Source organism: Loxodonta africana, chromosome 9, assembly GCF_030014295.1.
Source record: "Loxodonta africana isolate mLoxAfr1 chromosome 9, mLoxAfr1.hap2, whole genome shotgun sequence".
NCBI lineage: Eukaryota > Metazoa > Chordata > Mammalia > Proboscidea > Elephantidae > Loxodonta > Loxodonta africana.
In genome coordinates this window covers 79186092-79206815 of record NC_087350.1, presented here as the reverse complement: position 1 = coordinate 79206815, position 20724 = coordinate 79186092, and the positions used below count along the sequence as shown (strand labels likewise).

At 38.0% G+C, this 20724-nt stretch overlaps 1 protein-coding gene across 1 annotated transcript in view; it reads left to right on the top strand.

Annotated features, from left to right (window-relative positions):
• The window catches only part of TDRD7 (tudor domain containing 7), a 65380-nt gene that overhangs the window by 17281 nt on the left and 27375 nt on the right, over window positions 1–20724 (top strand). Inside the window, exons 5-7 of the mRNA XM_003407847.3 lie at window positions 3763–3836; window positions 6196–6413; window positions 18193–18779. Coding sequence (XP_003407895.1) covers window positions 3763–3836; window positions 6196–6413; window positions 18193–18779 — 879 coding nt within the window. The remainder of the gene's footprint in view (window positions 1–3762; window positions 3837–6195; window positions 6414–18192; window positions 18780–20724) is intronic.

Below are 20724 nucleotides of genomic sequence, written 5' to 3'. Positions count from 1 at the left end.
GTAAGAGCTTGGACTTTGGATAGGAATAAATGACTGTCACTAACTAACAGGCACATGATTAAAAAGCTGTCTTTCAAGTATTAAGATAAAGTAAATGAATGTAAATTTATTATTTCTGAACCCTTGAATGTTTATAACTTATTTACTAAATATGTGTAGAAAGCATTCTAAAAATTATATTTATTGCTTTGTTCTAATTACAAAACAATTATACACATGGTGTGAAAAATTTGTAAAGTACAAGAAGGTAAAAAGAAGAAAAAAATCGCCTTTAGTCCAGACATCATTAAAAAAAAAACAAAAACTTCTTAAAAAAATTTATGTGTATGTAAGTTTTTTTAAATACAAATTGAATCATGCTATTCATTACTGTTTTATAACTTGTGAACATTTTCCATGTTATTAAATATACTTCTATATTATCATTTTTAATGTCAGCGTAGTCCATTGTTCAGTCTCTTATGGTTGAATATAAATGATTTTCACTATTATAAATAATTCTGCAATAAACATATTTATAGAAAAATCCTTGAGTATATTCACGCCTAGCTCCTTAGAATAAATTGGTGGGAATAGAATTTATGGGTAAAAGGGAGTACACATTAAGGCTGTTCTTACTGATTTGTGCTCCAAACAGTTTATACCAGTTTATATTCTTCTAGAAATGAATTGGAAGTAGTTATTTCTTATATCCTTGCCAACATTGGGCTTCTGTTTTTAATTTGCTATTTTGAAAGGTGACGAAATGTATCTGTGCTTTAATTTTCATTTCTTTGATTTTGATTCTTAAAGAAGTTATATATTTCATCATATACTTATTAGCCCCTTTGTAGGTCTTTTATGAATTACTTATCTTTGTCCTTTGCATAATTTTTCTATTGGCTTTTTCTTCCTAACTTGTAGAAGTGGTTTATAAATTAAGGACATCCCTTTGTCTGTAATATGTTGACAGTATTTTCGCAGAAAAACATTTCCATCGCAATGTAATGTAACATGCCTTCTGTTTTCCTTTAGGATTTTTATGGTTTCATTTTTTACGTTTAAATCTTGAATTCGTCCAGAATTTATTTTGCTATATAGTATGAGTAGGATCTTTTTTTTTTTTTTTTCCTCTGTTAGCCAAATGTCCTAAAATTAGTTATTACATAGTCCTTTCTTTCCCTGCTGGTTTGAAATGCTATCTTTACCAGTTCTAAATTCTTGTAAATATATGAAGCAGTTTCTGGGCTCTATGTGGCATCATTGATTATCCTTTTGCAGTACCAAACTATTCATATTATTATAGTTTTGTAATAAATGCCAATAACTGCCTCTCTACTTCCTCCTCTCTCCGTCTTCTAACTTGGTTTGTTGCTTCAGTTGTGTGCTTTCACACCTGTTGCCCCATCACAGCAGCTAGTGGACTTTGTTCTGATATTTAGATTTGTTGGTGCATTTGTTACCTATTGTCGTGTAACAAACACATTACCACAAATTTAGCAGTTTAAAACAACACTTTTATTACGTCGTATTATCCGTGAGTCAGGAATCCAGTTAGGTCCTCTGCTTCAGGGTCTCTCACGAGGCTGGAATCGAGGTGTCAGCCATGGCTGGGGTCTTAGCTGAATGCTCAACTGAAGACGGATCTGCTTCCAAGCTTGCTCACATGATTACTGGCACAATTAAGGTCCTTTTAGGTTGTTCCTGAGGTCCTAGCTGGCTGTTGGCCAAAGGCTGCCTTCAGCTCCTTGTTACACAGGCCTCCCCAACAAGTCAATTTGCTTCATCAAAGCCAGCAAGGAAGACATTATTCTAGCAAGATGGAAGTTAGGATCTTTTGTAATCTCATGAGTTGTCATCCTCCTCAGCGTTGAAGTATTCTATTGGTTGGAAACAAATTACTCAAGGAAATTGAATTACACAAGGCCTTGAGTACCAGAAGGCAAGATCATTCGGGACTATCTTAGTAGCTATTTACCACAGTCAGTTTTCTCAGCTATACCGTATAGTCCATGAGAAGAGGGACATGTCATTCTTGCTTATGATTTATCATTACTGTCTGGCACACTGCTTGACATATAGTAAGTGCTTAAACGTTTGTGAGATAAGAACATGTCTCTAATGAACAGTATATGTTTAGATTTGTTTTTAGACCAGTCTAAGTCTTAGTCTTTTAAGAGGTGAGTTTAATCTTTTATATTTATTGTTATAAAATTTGTTGGATCTCTTTCATCTTATTTTATTATGTCTGGTTTTCATGTAGCTCTACAGTTTCCCTTGAAACTTTTGCTATGTGGACTGTTTTCTTTGCTTTCTACTAGACCTAGCAATGCTTGAACTATAGCAGTCTCTTCTGTAGTCTCTCTGTATCTTCACTTTTTTGCTCATATCCCTCTGCCTTCCATTAGAGCCAGAAACCCTGGTGGCATAATGGCTAAATGCTACGGCTGCTAACCAAAAGGTCGGCAGTTCGAATCGACCAGGCAATCCTTGGAAACTCTATGCGGCAGTTGTACTGTGTCCTGTAGGGTTGCTATGAGTCGGAATCTACTCGAAGGCAACAGGTTTGGTTTTTCAGTTTTCAATTGGAGCCCTCGATGCTGACTCAAAGCAGGGGAAGGTTTCAGTTTACATTTTTAGGGCTGAGGCAGGGGAAAGGAGTGCTGTCTTCCTACCAGTTCTGTAAAGGTAGGAGTTGGATATGTTTTTGGCATCTTCTGTTATTACTCAAATGCATTTATCTACCAATATGATGCTCTTATAATTGCATAGCATCACATATGGAATAAGCTTTACTGGTGGCCTGCAACCTAATCATTTCTTTTAGGATTAAAATATTGTGAGGAAATATGCTTCATTTTAAAGAATTGATCTGATTTTTAGAGTACTCCACACTATTTAAAAATTGGGAAAATATGTACTGTGTCATAATCACCCACTCTAGCCTTACGCCCACTTCTGGGCAAGATATAGTCATTGATTCATTCATGCTGTTCATTCTTACAGTGTTCATTTTCCCTTCCGTATACCAAGCACTGCCCTAGGTACTGGGAATGCAAGTAATTAAAACACGTAGGGTCTAGTGAGGGAGACATACATGAACACAAATGATTCCTTTTTTTGTGTGCTTTATTTATTTGTCCTTATATTTAGAAAAATGTTCCTCACACAAATCTTAGATATAATCTGTATAAACATTCTTTTGGTGAGGGTACCAGGTAGGGATCCGTGTTTCTTCTTTCCCAAACAGTTATTTGAGCAATCACTCCCTTCTCTGGTTTAAATGCCACTTTTGTCATGAGCTAAGATATAATGAAAGTTGAGCGCCTCTAAGCTTTCTACTATTTTACTCACCTGTCCAACTGTTTTAAATATTGTAACTTTATAGTGCATTTCAATATCTGGTGATGCAAATCCTTCTATTTTTGGTTATCTTTCAAAATAGTCTTTATTTTCAATTTATTCTTTGGATGGTTTTCATTGTTTTGTTTTGCTAGTCCCTTAAAGGTGATTAACTGGAATTCTGATGTCCAAGTTCTGAAAGAAGCTTTTAAGTAATAACTTTAAAGACCTAGTTTAAATTTAGTTTTACCTAAAATGAATGCGAACATTCACTGGATATATGTGAAATGTGAACGATATGAGGCCATGCTGAGTTGGAAGTAGTCTGATGACTTGTTTTGCTGTTCAATGCCAGAGACTTTAAATTCAAAGCACAGTGTTTAAAACTTGATACAGACTTTGCTATTCAAATTGTTATTTTGTTTGTTTTTTGCATCTTAGGTTTAGTCCAAAGGCATCTCTTCCACCAGCTTTTCAGATGCATCTATCAAGACCCAGTAGTAAGGAAATGAACGGTATGTTTTCCAAACATTATCTTCGTGATGCATGTTGGCGTCTGGAACCTCAGAGGCCCAAGGAGAATACTGGATGGTGGCCTTTTCCATTGGTTCTCACCCTATCTTACTCTATCTCTCTCCTTCCCTTTTCCCCAGTTTTTTAATCATGAATTGAAGTGATCTAAAGAGAAAATAATACGTCCGAGGGTATCACTCCTATTTTGACTTGAGGCCTTTCTCTTAACAGACCTCTGTTTCACTTCAACAAGTTACCTGCAGAGAGACACTGTGGCCCTCCTTAGCCTGGCACTCATCAATTAGAGGCCTCACTTAAAGGAAGCTCCCAGCTTTGGATTTAAAATATGTAAATATGGGACTTAAATTCAAGAACTTAATATCCGTTTAAAAGCTGCCACCCTGAACTGAGTGCAGTGACCACTAATCATAAATATAAATGACTACTCAGGTTATAAAATCCCAAAGGGCTTTTCAGTAAGGCAACTAAAAAAAAAAAAAAAGGCAACAGTAGGACACATAATAAAGTCAAGGAATCTGAAGAAGAGAAATATACTCACTTGTCTTATCCTCTTACCAGTCTGTGAATCCCCTGCTCATAGACCTACCCCGAGAAACAGCTTTTTCAGATCCAGTACCTACACTCCAGGAAATTCAAATGTGATGTTAAATGATTTGCTGCTTCAAGTGTGATTCTTACCAAGTTGAAACTCATTAATTTTGTAGCAGAGCACATCTCCCGTATGATTTTTGCTTATATGAATTATTTTTACACATGTATTATCTGAAGCATGACTCGTCAGTAAAGTCAGTATTTCTTATGAAAATTAGTTAACAGTGTGATTTTTGTTTATATGAATTACTTTTACATATGCATTATCTGAAATCCTTTTGGAGGGTTAAATTCCTATAAACTTTTCCTGCAGAACCAAGCAGATTTGTTTAGGACGGTTGCGAATTACCTGGTAGACATAGTATGCATGCGTCCACACAACCTCTCCTTCATTCTGGCAGGATAGATTGCTTCCCTGATTTGTTTAACAAAAGATACAGCAGCTTAGCTGACTCTGGTGGCCCCAGCGAACAGCCACATTTACAAAGACTCCAGATCAGCTGTTGACTCCCTCTCAGTAAGGGAGGGTCTGGCCCGTTCTGCAAGACTCATCTTTTCCCTCTCCCTAGTCCTTTTATATCATTGTTTGGGAATATGGCCTTATATAGGAAATATTTATGAACAGCCAGGACCCTGCTTTCGCTGAGCCAGACTCAGTCTCAGCAAAGCCTGCAGGTTCTCCTGCACTGTGGTGGGAAAAGTAGAGTCAGCGTCTGGACGTCCTGGAGGAATAGCATAGCCTTTGGCATCCTCACATCCCCCAAGGCCAGCATCCTCAAACCAACGTGTATGTCTCCACAGGCCAATAAAGAAGTAAAATAAAAATTATTAAATCCCAGCAGAAATACTGTCTGATTAAAATAATATCTTTTACTTTTAGGTGATAACATTTAATATATTCTGATCTATATCTCAGTGAAACTTAGAAGAGGTTTGGAATGGATTCCATAGTTCTTAAAATACCAGAGCTGTCAGCTATAGTGAACCCTCAAATTCATTTATTCTCTTAGCATGTTAATTCAGCCATTAAATAGAAAGTAAATGTAAGAGGGCTAACCAAAACCTTATAAATATTTATAAAACCTCATAAATATTCCCTTATGAATATTATTAACAATTATTTGTGGGCTCCAAACATTTTATTTATGTTTAGACACTGAGACTAGGATGATTACTGTAGGTGGAACAATTTTTGGGCCTCTGTGTATTGCACTGGGTTTTGGTTTTTTTGTTTGGTTTTTGTGTATTGCTAAATTATTCTGCTAAAGGGGAAAATCCATGCTCTCTTAAGTGTGGACAATTTTTTATCTTCTACCAAATCTTCAGTCTTTATATTAAGACATACTTCTTAGGCTTTGTGGATATAGTTGTATTCAGCGTTGCATATATCCCAGCATTGTCTAAAAATTAACTTAGTTGCATGTAGAAAATGGTTGCTTAAATCAATTTCATTATGCTTTTTATAGCAAGCCATCCTGATGTTCAAACTATGAAGCACCCATGCAGAATAAAGGGGGCTACTATACATCCCTCTGTGGGTGACTGTTGACCCTGCTAGTTATTTCAGAGTTAAAACTTAGAATGTGGTTTTTCAGGAGCTGCCTTGCTTAATCCTGATCCCTTCTAAGTCCCTTGACCCCTACAAGCCTACAATATAGCAGAGCCTAAAGACAGGTAAAGTACTAGGTGATGGGGGTAATCTAAAATGTTAAACATTTTGGTTAATTCTATGATTTTTTTAATTTAAAGATAATTTAAATCAGACTGTTGAAAAACCAAATGTCACGCCTCCTGCCTCTTACATTTATAAACTGGATGAGGTTCAAAATCGCATAAAGGAAATACTAGACAAGCATAACAATGGCATTTGGATATCTAAGCTTCCACATTTTTACAAAGAGTTATATAAAGAAGAACTTAATCAAGGAATTTTACAACAATTTGAACACTGGCCTCATATTTGCACGGTACGTTTTCCTTTTCCTCCCTCCTCCTCATCTTTGCTCCCTGTCCCCCTTGTGTTATTAGCCATATCAACTTTTATCTAGGGAGGGCAAGGCACTTGACATACATCATCTTAGTAAGCTTTGTCTCTAAGATTGACAAATACTGGTTCTCGTTTATAGGAGAAGTATGACAAAGTTCAGGGCCCTGTGTATAACAATTGCTTTTGTTTTTTTATTTTATATTATTTTTAAAATGCATTTAATATATAATAGTATGTATACCATTTTGTATTTAATACTACTAAAAGCCACTAATAGCTTTTCCATTTTAATAACTTGAACTTGCTGGTAATAAGAATTTTTTTAATCAACCTCAAATTTTGTATGCTTCTTGGTCATTTTAAAAGACTTTAAGTTGAACAAATTTTCGTTAAGCTACTCTTTTAGCTAATTATTTATAGAATACCTTTATTTTATTTAAAAATTAATATAGGATTCAGATTTAAAAGTTTTACAAACTGCCTTTGGAAAAAAAAATTAAGAAGTGATCTGATTTATCAATTTCCATACCTATTCCTGCTTCCAAAAACCAAAACCCATTGCCGCGAGTCGATTCCAGCTCATAGCAACACTATAGGACAGAGTTGAACCACCCAGTAGCGGTTCCAAGGTGTGGGTGGTGGATTCCAACTGGCAACTTTTTGGTTAGCAGTCGTAGCTCTTAACCACTGTGCCACCAGGGCTTCTACTACTTAGGAGTCTGTTATTATAATAAGATGATAGATCAGAATAGTTTGGCTAAAGATAGGTAGCTAGATTCTTAAACCAAAATAGGTTACCTTTAGGTGTTTCTTTTTCTTTTTTTTAAAATTGCGTTTATTGCACATTAGGTGAAAGTTTACGGAGCAAGTTAGTTTCCCGTTCTGTAGTTTGTATATAAAGTGTTTGATGACATTGCTTTCAGTCCCTACAATGTGCTAGCAATCTCCCCATTTCCATTCTAGGTTCCCCGTTCCTTTCTTCCTGATTTTCTACCCTTTCCTGCCTTCTCATCTTTGCTTTTGGGCAAATGTTGCCCTTTTGATCTTAAGTAATTGATTGTTCTAAGGAGCACATTCCTCTCAGGTGTTCATTTCATGGGTCTGCCTGTGGTTTGGCTGAAAGGTGTTTTCTGGGAATGGCTTCAGTTCCAGTTCAGAAGGGCGTCTTAGGGCCATAGTCTCAGGGTTTCCTCCAGTTTCTGTCAGACCAGTAGGCCTGGTCTTTTTTGTGAATTTGAATTTTTGTTCTACAATTTTTCTGCTGCTCGCTCTGAGACACTCTGTTGTGATCCCAGTCAGAGCAGTCGGTAGTGCTAGCTAGGCACCATCTAGTTCTTTTGGTCTCGGGTGGTGTAGGCTGTGGTTCATGTGGTCCATTAGACCTTTGGACTAATTGTGCCCTTGAGTCTTTGGTTTTCTTTACCCTCCTTTGCTCTGGATGGTAAAAGACCAATAGCTGTATCTTAGATGGCTGCTTGCAAGCTTTTAAGACCCCAGACAAATACTCACCGAAGTACCGAGTTTATGGTCTTTTGCCTTTGAGCCTAGAAACTTCTTCCCGTGAGGTGTTTGGTCATGTCTTAAGAAGTTGCTCTAACTGTGGCCCTTTTGTGCTCAATTGTTTGTATTAATATATGAGCAGCACCTATAGTTATGTATGTAGAACTATCCACCACCAAACCTATATCTGCAGGTAGGTGTGTTCCCTTAGACCTTCCCACACTTCTTGACATACCTATCTACCTTTGTATCCGTTTGTAAAATAGCGTTTGTTAATACTGTTGCTGCAGGATTGCCTTTGCTTAGGTGATTCTTAATGTCTTATTTACGTGAACTATAATCAACGGTGTAACTGTTTTAAGTGGTAACATTAGCAGTTACTCGGTACTTGTGACCTTGTAGAATTAAATACGCATGAATATCGTGTGTTTTGATAGATTTAAATTTTAAAATTTAAATATATATTTTAGCCCCCAACTATTGTTGGACAAAGTATACAACACTCCCTCTTTATAAGCAGCTGGCCTAAAGACAGTATGTATTATTATTATTTTTTTTAACCACTTCATCCTGTAGGCCACTATCACAGGCTTGAGTCCCATATCCACTTCTGGGCAAGAATCATCCATCCATCCATTCATCCACCCACAAACATCCATCCATTCACCCACACACATCCATCCATCCACCCACACATCCATCCATCCACCCATCCACCCACCCACTTATCCATCCACCCACTCATCCATCCTTCCATCCATCCTGTTTTTTCGTACAGCATTGACTGCACTTGAATGTGCCAGTCACGGCCTTTTCTGAGACCACCGGTGACTAAGACACTTAGAGTCTAGTGAGGGAGGTAGACATAAAAACAAATAATGGCATTGTGACAAGTTTTATATTAAAACATAGCCTAAGGTGGGAAAATAAGAAATCTCAAACTCTGAAAATATGGCTGTTTCTCTACTTTTAGTCAAAAACATTTCATCTTTATGAGGATGTTGCCTCCGATTTATATGGAATGTGGAGTTTGTTCCTGTAATGGGATTTTCAAAGGTTACTATTCAGTTCATTCCAGTTTTACTATTTTCTGGGAAGGATTTTCTCACTGGGTGCGGGGTTAGCACATTGACGTATCCCCTCAAACTTCCCTGTTGTGGAGGGGACTTTTGAGGACGCTTTCACCAGACTGCTGTGTTTGAAGGTTCAGAGCATGAAGCGCTTTGTGGAATATACATGATTCTTTTATTTTTTAAATCCATAGACGATCCTGAAATTTACAGCATGTCCTCAGTGAACTTAGAGCCTTTTTTATTGTCATGATATTTGTATAACTCACTATTAAACTTTGATAGAGAAGCCATCCTTGCAGTAAAATTTTTAAAAATTAAACTTCACAGGTTCTGATTAATATATTACATTTCTAGTTATTTTATACTCCATCATAATTACTAGTATTTGTGTAGTTGAATTTATGGCATTTTTTGAGATTTCCATCTTTGCTACTCTGCATGTCTACAGAACCCCAGAATTTCTCCTGCTAGAATTATAGGTGAGAGCATCTACCTTTCTGATGTTAAAATTTTACCTAAAATGAATGATTTCCTACTCAACTGCTTGTGCTAAAACAACTGATTTTTTGTTGCTTTTTCAATACTTGAATTCATTTTTCTTTCATCGTAATTTTTTGTGCAGGCAGTGAGGGTAGAACCTGAAGCAGAAATGTAAGACACCTTGCCTAGCTATTTGTTGTGTCTTTCATATTTGAGTAGGACTGTTTAGATGCAGTCACTATCAATTATTAGGTGGTTAGAATTTGCTTAGTGAAGCACTGTGGATGCCGAAAATGGCCAGTCATATTGACAACCATTAATATTTTTCAAAACTCTTCTTTTAAAAAATTTTTATTGTGCCTTAAGTGAAAGTTTACAAATCAAGTCAGTCTCTCATACAAAAATTTATACACGTCTTGCTATGTACTCCTAATTGCTCTCCCCCTAATGAGACAGTACACTTATTCCCTCCACTCTCTCTTTTCTAGTCCATTTGGCCAGCTTCTGACCCCCTCCACCCTCCCATCTCCCCTCCAGACAGGAGATGCCAACATAGTCTCTTGTGTCTACTTGAGCCAAGAAACTCACTCTTCACCCATATCATTTTCTATCCCGTAGTCCAGTCCAACTCCTGTCTGAAGAGTTGGCTTTGAGAATGGTTCCTGTCTTGGGCTAACAGAAGGCCTGGGGACCATGACTGCCAGGGTCCTTCTAGTCTCAGTTAGATCATTAAGTCTGGTCTTTTTACAAGACTTTGAGGTCTGCATCCCACTTCTCTCCTGCTCCCTCAGGGGTTCTCTGTTGTGTTCCCTGTCAGGGCAGTCATCGGTTGTAGCCGGGCACCATCTAGTTCTTCTGGTCTCAGGCTGATGTAGTTTCTGGTTTATGTGGCTCTTTCCGTCTGTTGGGCTCATAATTACCTGGCGTCTTTGGTATTCTTCATTCTCCTTTGTTCCAGGTGGTTTGAGACCAATTGATGCAACTTAGACAGCCGCTTGCTAGCATTTAAGACCCCAGATGCCACTCTCCAAAGTAGGATGCAGAATATTCTCTTAATAGATTTCATTATGCCAGTTGACTTAGAAGTCCCCTGAAGCCATGGTCCCCAAACCCTCGCCCCTGCTACATTGGCTTTCAAAGTGGTCCGTTTGTTCAGGAGACTTCTTTGCTTTTGGTTTAGTCCAGTTGTGCTGACCTCCCCTGTATTGTGTGTTGTCTTTCCCTTCACATAAATTCTTATCTACTATCTAATTAGTGAAAACCCCTCTCCCTCCCTCCTCGCTCTTGTAACCATCAGAGAATATTTTCTTCTCTGTTTAAATTATTTCTTGAGTTCTTAAAATAGTGGTCTCATACAATATTTGTCCTTTTGCAACTAATTTCACTCAGCATAATGCCTTCCAGATTCCTCCATGTTATGAAATGTTTCATGGATTCATCATTGTTCTTCATGGATGTGTAGTATTCCATTGTGTGAATATACCATTATTTATCCATTCATCCGAGGATGGGCACTTTGGTTGCTTCCATCTTTTTGCGATTGTAAGCAGTGCTGTGATGAAGATGTGTGCATATAGCTGTTCGTGTAAAGGCTCTTATTTCTCTAGGATATATTCCAAGGGGTGGGATTGCTAGATCGTATGGTAATTCTACTTCTAGTTTTTTAAGAAAGCGCCAAATCGATTTCCAAGGTGGTTGTACCATTTTACATCCCCACCTGCAATGTGTAAGTGTTCAGTCCCTCCACAACCTCTCCAACATTTATTATTTTGTGTTTTCTGGATTAATGCCAGCCTTCTTGGAGTGAGATGGAAAATCATTGTAGTTTTGATTTGCATTTCTCTGTATTTGTTCGCAGCCTGAATCTGTTCTTTAGTGAAGTACCTGCTCATATCCTTTGCCCATTTTTTAATTGGGTTATTTGTCCTTTTGTAGTTGAGTTTTTGCAGTATCATGTAGATTTTAGAGATCAGGTGCTGGTCAGAAATGTCATAGCTAAAAACTTTTTCCCAGTCTGTAGGTAATCTTTCTAGTCTTTTGGTGAAGTCTTTGGATGAGCATAGGTGTTTGATTTTTAGGAGCTACCAGTAATCAAGTTTCTCTTCTGTATTGTTAGTAATGTTTAGTATACTGTTTTGCCATGTATTAGGGCTCCTAACATTGCTCCTATTTTTTTCTTCCATGATCTTTATTGTTTTAGATATTATATTTAGGTCTTTGATCCATTTTGAGTTAGTTTTTGTGCATGGTGTGAAAATTTTTTTTAAAACTCTGAATATTTTTTAACAGCCTATCAGTATAATCTGCTTTTGAACAATTATACCAGGGTATTTTCTCTTTTATCTGACTTGTTTTCACTTTGCTGAAAAGCAGAAACACTGATAGCACACCCAGGGCTGATACTATTGCAAGTAAAGCCAGACAGTCTCAAACACAATGTATGAAATTTAGGATAAGAAAAAACTTGGTAATGGTTTGTCGTACAATTGGAGAAGAAATTAAGTGCAACGTTGTATTTCTTCTTCTTTTGAATGTGCTTCTCTCCCTAATCAAATAGAACACTTTATGTAAAAAAGATTGAAAAACAAAGTTATAAAAGAAATAAAAATCACTCATAGTCCTACCAGTCAGAGATAGCCACTTGCAGGGATTTCTATTTGAATATCAGAATGGGCAGCATCAATTTCAGGGACCAAATAGCCACTCTGAAATTTTCCCTCCGTGAAGGTTCTAATCAGGTATATGCTAGTAGCCACTTTACTGGGATGTTGGATGACATTTTGATACAGGCAGAAGAAGGCTTTGACTCTGTCGTTTTTAATCTTTTGGATCTCTCAGACAACAAAAACATTTTTTGGAGCCAGATGGACCTAGATACATTCAGCTGAGAAGAGTTACTGCCAGTACCCTCTAAGACTTGGCACTGAAGCACTGGGAGGCAGCTGCCAGGCAGCAGGAGGCACACCAGGTCTTAACTGTGTTGTTGTTTAGGGGCTGTTGAGTCGATTCTGACTCATAGCAACCTCATGCACAACAGAACGAAACGCTGCCCGGTCCTGTGCCATTCTCACAATTGTTAGGCTTGAGTCCATTGTTGCGGCCATTGTGTCAGTCCATCTTGTTGAGGGTCTTCTTTTTCCTACCTCCTTTACCAAGCATGATGTTCTTCCCCAGGGACTGCTTCCTCCTGATAAAATGTCCACGTACGTGAGAGAAAGTCTCGGCATCTTTGCTTCTAAGGAGCATTCTGGCTGTGCTTCTTCAGGACAGATTTGTTTGTTCTTCTGGCAGTCCATGTTGTATTCAAATTCTTCACCCACACCATAATTCAAAGGCATCAATTCTTCTTGAGTCTTCCTTATTCATTGTCCAGCTTTTGCATGCATATGAGGCAATCAGAAATACAATGGCTTGGGTCAGGCTCACCTTAGTCCTCAAAGTGACATCTTTGCTTTTTAGCACTTTAAAAATAGGATCTTCTGCAGCACATTTGCCTAACCACAACACATGGTTTGATTTCTTGGCTGCTGCTGTCATGGGCATTGATTGTGGATCCAAGTAAAATGAAATCCTTGACAACTTCAATTTTTTCTCCCTTTATCATGATGTAGCTTATTGGTCCAGTTGTGAGGATTTTTGTTTTCTTTATGTTGAGGTGTAGTCTGTACTGAACTCCTTTTTGGAACTCATCGTGCTGGTCATGTTAAAGTTGTTAGGTGATTCATTGCATCTCAGGCACAGATGAGAATGTAAGGTTTGGGACTGGGAGTGGGGAGACTAAATCAGCGTTGAGGTATGCCATATTTCCACTTCCTTCATTGGAAAGAAAAGGATTATAAAGCTGAGGAGCCCCTCTTATCCTCATTTCGGTTAGAAGAAACCCTGTGGACAGTTGGGGAATGAAGCTTGTGACAGTTATTTTAGATAATTAAGACTGAATATCCTTTTCATGTGCTTGGTGGCCGTTTGAATGTCCTCTTTGGTGAAATATCTTTTCAAGTTCTTTGCCCATTTTATGATTGTCTTTTTGCTGTTGTCGAAGTTTTATATATATTTAACATATATAAAACATATATAGTTTCATATATGGTTATTAAATTCTTAACTGACATATGGTTTCTGAAGATATTTTCCAGTCAGTAGCTTGTCTTTTCGCTTTTTTTGTAAAGTCTTTTGATGAACAAAAGTTTAATTTTTATGAGGTCCCATTTGTTTATTTTGTCTTTTGCTATTTGTGCTTTTGTTATTATATTAGTTAATCCATTGTTAAAAGCTAGACCTGACAACATTGCCCCTGCATTTTCTTCTAAGAATTTTATGGTTTTAGATCACACATTTAGGTCTTTAATCCATTTTGAGTTGTTTTTGTTTATGATGTGAGGAATAGATCTTGTTCCATTGTTCTGCATGTGGAAATTCAGTTTTCCCAACACCATTTATCGAAGAGAGTCTTCTTTCCCCATCGAATGGACTTAGCACCCTTGTCAAAAATCAGTTGATCATGGATGTGTGGGTTTATTTCTGGACTCTCAATTCTATTCCATTGGTCTGTGTGTCTATCCTTATACCGATACCAGGCCGTTTTGATTACTGTGGCCTGTATATGTTTTGACATCAAGAAGTGTGAGTACTCCTACTTTGTTCTTCTCTTTCAACATTGCTTTAGCTATTCAAGGCTTCATGTCATTCCACATAAAGTTGAGGATTGTTTTTTCTGTTTCTGTAAAGAAGGCTGTTGGAGTTTTGATTGGGATTGCATTGAATCTATAGATTGCTTTGGGTAGTATTGACATCTTAACAAATTAAGTCTTTATACGGAACATCTTTCCATTTATTTAAGTCTTCTTTAATGTCTTTCAGTAGTGTTTTTATAATTTTCATTGTATAAATCCTTCACATCCCTGGTTAGATTTATTCCTAGGTATTTTATTCTCTTAGATGCTATTGTAAATGGAATTGTTTCCCTAATTTCCATTTCAGATTTCTCATTGCTGTTGACTAGAAATGCACCTGATTTTTGTTTGTTGACCTTGTACCCTGCAACTTTTTGCTAAATTCCTCTGTTAGCTTTAGAAGTTTTGTAGCCTTTTTGGAGTTTTCTGTATATAGGATCATATCTGTGAATTGAGATAAGTTACTTCTTCTTTTCCAATCTGGATATCTTTTATTTCTTTTTCTTGTCTTATTGCTCTGGCTAGAACTTCTAATACAATATTGAATGCAAATCAAAACCATAATGAGTTACCATTTCGCTCCTACTAGAATGGCTAAGATACGAAAAACAGAAAATAACGAATGTTGGCGAGGATGTAAGTAAATTGGAACCCTTACCCGTTGCTGGTGGGAATAAAAAATGGTACAGCCATTGTGGAAAACAATGTGGCAGTTCCTCAAAAAACTGAAAACTACCATATGGCCGAGCAATTCCACTCCTAGGTATATACCCAAAAGACTTGAAAGAAGAGACTCAAACAGAGACTTGTACACCAGTGTTCATTGCAGCACCATTCATAACAGCCAAAAGAACTAAAACCATAGCCAAAAGGTGGAAATACCCTAAATGCCCATCAACAGATGAATGGATAAACAAAATGTGGTACAAACATACAATGGAATACTGCTCAGCCAGTAGAAGAAATGAAGTCTTGATACAGTCTACAATATGGATAGAGCTGGAAAACATTATGCTGAGTGAAATAAGTCAATCACAAAAGGACAAATATTGTATGATCTCACTTATATAAAAAACCTCCTGGGATTTGGTTCCTCAGTTTGGAGGTTTAGGATCATGGTTTCATGGGACATCCAAGTTAATTGGCCTAATGACATGTTTAGTGCTTCTCTTCTACCTCATAGTTTGATGTGTAGTGCTTGGGGTCTTAAAAGCTTGTAAGTGGCTATCCAGAGCATGATAATTGGTCTCTCTTCACCCTGGAGTAACGGAGGAAGGAGGAGAGTCAGGAATAGGAGTAGGATATGGAATGTTTGGCTAATTGCCTCTATGAACAACTGCTTCCTTTGCCATGCGACCAGAAGAACTGGATGGTGCCTGGCTACCCTTACTGAATATTTTGATCAAAGATACTATAGAACAATCCTGATCAAAAGGGAGAAAATGCAGAACAGAATTTCAAATTCTCATGGCCTCCAGACTTTCTGGAATCATGGAGGCTGGATGAATCTCTGAAACTATTGCCCTGAGATAATCTTTAAAACTTAAACCAAACAATAGCTTAGCTAACCTAGTAAAAAAATGTCTGCCTTGAGCATTATGCTCTTTTAAGAACTATCTATATGGGATGAAAGTGACAACAGCAACTAGAAAGATTAGATTGGAACCGTAGGGGGCAGTGAGCTTATGTTAATGGGTAAGGAACAACTCAGAGAAGGAGGGTGAGAAAGGTTGTACAACTGGAATAATATAATCAGTATATCTGAATTGTACATGTAGAAACTGTTGAATTGGTGTATCTTCTGCTATGTATATTCTCAACAACAAAATAAATTAAAAAAAAAGGGACTGAATATCCTCTCCTGAAATTAGCCTCTACAATCTGCGTCAGGGAAGGGGTCATAAAGGTCATAAAGGTTGAGAAGAGGTTGGTAGGTGAAAACTGAAGAAGGGTTTTAAGACAGGCCCTGCAGGCTCGCCAGGCTTTGGGTATGGAGGACTGCCATGTCTAATCTGAAATTTCGTTAATGTGGATTCTATGTGACAAGTGAATCATCACATAGAATTCTATTTTCTTTTTCCATGTATTCCCAAAATACGTTTCTCAGCCCTTTTCTGAACACCCAGTCTGTATTCTTGTATCTTACCAAGTGTCTTAAAGCACAGTGAGGATTGACATTTTATGGTTCCAGGCTTTACAACACGGGTCTCTAGAGAAGCGAAGTAACCATCGAGAGCAGAATGAGATGCGCTCCAAATACTCATTCTTCTCCCTGTGGTTTAAAATTAGGGATATAAATTGGGAAAATCATTTAATACGCCCTTTAGAGTATCACAAGGTGCTGACAGCAATACGCCACTGATGATAAGGAATGCCTGCAGCTGCCACACACAGACTCCATCACATACATCCGCTTTCAGTGATGATTCCGGTTTTTCCAGCGTGGAATTTCCCCCCAGTTCTCTACTCAAGCGCACGTTGGCAGAAGAATATGAGGAGAGAAACCAAATGTAACCTTATACTTACAGATATAAATATATTAACAACCATTCATCTCTTATGTATCATCCAGAATACATAGTTAGACTAAAAGGTTAATCTATTTTTAAATCATATTAACCGTGTCTTTTTTGTTGTTGTTGTTAAAGCTCTTCTCTGGGAATAAGATAATACCTTCTTTCTTATACAGACACGTTTTATGTTCCTTCTTCCTAAGCATTATGTGGAGAGTGAAATAAAGGGCGTCAGTGTTCTTTACTAATAAGCCTCCCACCCAGCATACTTTAGTATTTTGTTCTCCTGGGCGAGTGGCTTCTTGTTAGTCTGTATTATTACCCTAGCATCTGGAATACCTTCCTAAGGGCTTAATTGCAACTAAGAAATTGCTAAATAGGATCTGACAAAATAGGAACATTTCAGAAGGCCGTGAATATTTCTTTAGTCCAGTGGTCTAGTACAGGGTCAGAAAATTTCTTCTGTAAATGGCCGGGCAATAAATGTGTTAGGCTTTGTGAGCCAAGGGCACTGAGACAACCACACAGTCTCTGTCACAACTACTCAGCTCTGCCATTGCAACACAAAAGCAGCCACAGACAATACATAAATGAATGTGTTCCAATAAAACTTGGTTTATGGCTACTGAATTTCATGTAATTTTCACATGTCATGAAATATTACTATTTTGATTTTTTTTTTAATCTTTTAAAAATACAAAAATCATTCTTAGCTCATGGGCCATGCAAAAACAGGTGGTGAGCTGGATTTAGTTTGTGAGCCGTAGTTTGCTGACCTCTGGTCTAGTACTAGAAGGGCTTAGAACTTGAGAGAAATAGTGGCGTACATCAATTTTTCTTTATATAAAGAGATGCCATCAAGCTGTACCCCCTCAGGAATGCTACGCAAATAAAATTAGAGACTGGATGATATACAAATGCCAGGTGTTTTTTACTCTTGTTCATTGAAGAGGCAACACTTTCAGCTAACCTTATGCTGTGGTGGTTGTAAAAATATGTACCCTAACTCTGGAATGTTGTTTTCCTAAATTATGGAAAACTGAGTAAATAGCAGGAAGAAGAAAGAGATGACATTCCCGTTCTGTCTAAACATTTTCTTGCTTTCTTCCCATTGGTTTATTCCTTACTGTTTTGATAACCTTTTTACCTTGTAGTCAGTCAGTTTTGTAATCTGTTGCTTTGGACGTGGCAGAGAGAATTAAATATGCAGTTTACAGGGCGGATGCACTCATGATTTCCTAGGTTTATTGAAGGGTAGATGCCTCGCACGTGAAATTAATACTGTTTTATTACCCTGCTTATTTCTGAAGTGTGGCTCATGATGTTATTTCCAAGTGAAGGCAATGCATTAAAGTCTTAGTAATTGAGGATAGTAAAATTGAAAGTAGTAAAATCTATACTTTTGCATTCTCTTGATTAATTTGAAAACTGTGTTGCTCTCAGATTTAAAAATGCATTAATGTGTTTTCAGGTTGCCATTGAAATATCTATCATTTGCCTACTGTATTTAAAAATTTTAGGTGGAAAAACCATGCAGTGGTGGTCAAGATTTACTTCTTTATCCAGCTAAGAGAACACAGCTTTCAGGAAGTGAACTGGACAATGAAAAAGTGCCTCCATCCTCACTACCTGCTCCAAAACAAACACCAACATTAAAAGGGTGTCCAGCAGTTATGCCAGAAGACTTCAAAGAGAAAGTTGCAGAGCTGCTGGAGAAATACTCAAATGGGCTTTGGGCCAGTGCACTCCCGAAAGCATTTGAGGATATGTATAAAATGAAATTCCCTAAGGATGCCTTAAAAAATCTTGCGTCACTTTCTGATGTATGCACCATAGACTACATTTCTGCAAATCCCCAGAAAGCCATTCTCTATGCTAAACTTCCAGTGCCCGCTGATAAAATCCTCAATGACGCAGTGCAAGCACAGGGTGATTGTGATATCAAGTCTATGATTGAACAAGAATATTTGCAGATAGAAGGAAGCATTGCTGAAAGAGGTGATACCTTAATGGAGTATGTAACAGTTCCTCCTTTAATCATTCCAACCGAGGCATCCCCATCTGTGCTGGTGGTGGAACTGAGCAACACAAATGAAGTGGTTATCAGGCAAGTTCTGTTTTCTAATTCTTAGGATTCTGGTGTATATTATCACTTCACTTTTGTTCACATGAGTGCTGGGGTTTGAAGAAAGAATAGTATGTTCTTAGTTCTATAGAATTAGAGTAAAGTATAATATGCTAATGCTCTTTTTTTTTTTATAATATGCTTATGCTCGATGTTCAAAAAGTAAAGTTATTCTTGTGAGAAAAATGCTTACTAACATCTTTGAAAATTGGAACGATAATATGGACTTAACTTGAAAAACATCTGTGTGAAGGCAGGATGATAATGATATATATGAGAAGCAATACCCGGTCCGTAGAAGAGCAAGTCCCCCACACACTAGGTAATATTATTTAATCTGGAACATGTAGCATTTCCTAAAAGTCAGTATAGCAAAGCACTGCCTTCCTAGTCTACACATCAGGTTAGCCCTTGGACCCAAAGGTGTCCTGGTTACCTAAGCCTTTCAATATCAATGCCTGGGAGGAGGAGCCATTGCTTAAGTGGCTAACGATAACTGAAATTACTAAAGACAGTTCAGCTCTAGGCCCTTGATGTGGACTTTTAGGGAAAATGTGGAATACATCTAAAGACTATCGTTTGTGGTTTCCAACTCAGGAAAAAGAGTGGAAACCTGTGTAGCTGCATCTCTGGAGGTGCCAGCCCAGGGTGTGGCTGTGACTGGACAGATCAGAAAAAGGCTGAAGCAAAACAGAATCCAGGTTCCTTCAACCAAAATATTCCTGTTGTTTGGGCTGTCACCCCCCCCCCAAAGACTCACAGCTGAACTGTGAAAAAAAAAAGACCACAAAAAATACTCAAAGACCTTCAATGAAAGGATAGAACAAAAATATTAACGCTTTTCTATTTCAGTGCACAGTGGATTGAACATAATATCTTGGAATGCTGGAAGAACCTGCGGAAGCTTTAGAAAGAGGTCTTGTTTTATACGGGAGTTATAAATGTATAAAGCTTTTCTTCTGTGATGTGGTATGGCCTGAAGATATAAATAGGTGGCTGAGGGTTAGGGGTCCCATTATGGTTCACTAATATATTGAAGTAAACAAAGGATGTCAAGGGGCACATTACTTTTACAATTTGACACTGTAACGAAAACTTAAGTCAACCCCAATGGCAGGATTCTTTGGTATCTGTTACCAATATTCCTTGATGCCATTGCCAGGGACCAAGCACTGGGCTGGATTGGTAATGTGATTTCTGATGTACTTACCAAGGGTTGGCAGGAATCTGAATCAGTTTTAGCGTTTCAGTGGGGGTTCCAGTCTATTCCAGGGTAATAAGGTCCCAAAGCCTGTTGCCGTCAAGTTGATTCTGACTCTTAGTGACCCTGTAGGAAGGACCTAGTAGAACTGCCCCATAGGATTTCCAAAGCTGTAATCTTTATGGAAACAGACTGCCACATCTTTCTCCTGTGGAGCAGCTGGTGGGTTCAAACCACCAACCTTGTGGTTAGCAGCTGTGGGCTTAGCCACTGTGCTACCAGAGTTCAATAAGGTCGAGAATCCTCAGATACTTAGATGCCTTTTTCCAGTGTGAATTTGAATCCCGAGTCAGCATTCTACATGTTCAGGAGGGTGGCTGGAATCCAGCAAGCATGATGTGTAACGTGTGTGCCATTAGATTGGCCCCAGGTAGCTTTTCCTCCGAAGATTTGGCAAATCCCTTCCAGGCTGAGGCCTGTTCTGTTCCTACATCTTCAGGCAGGCACTAGGCTCTGGAAGCTGTGCCGTGGGTGCCGTGTGAAGGACCTGGAGAGGTGTTGTGGCAGAACCAGGGCTTTGAACCATTCTTCCTGGTTCACTCATAGCCAAGGAAGTGACACCAGTCAGACCTGAATTTTTAAAATGTGGTTGAACCAGAACAGGAAAAATTATGTATCGAAACCCTGCTACAAACTTAATCTCCCTCCTAGAAAACAAGGGCATCG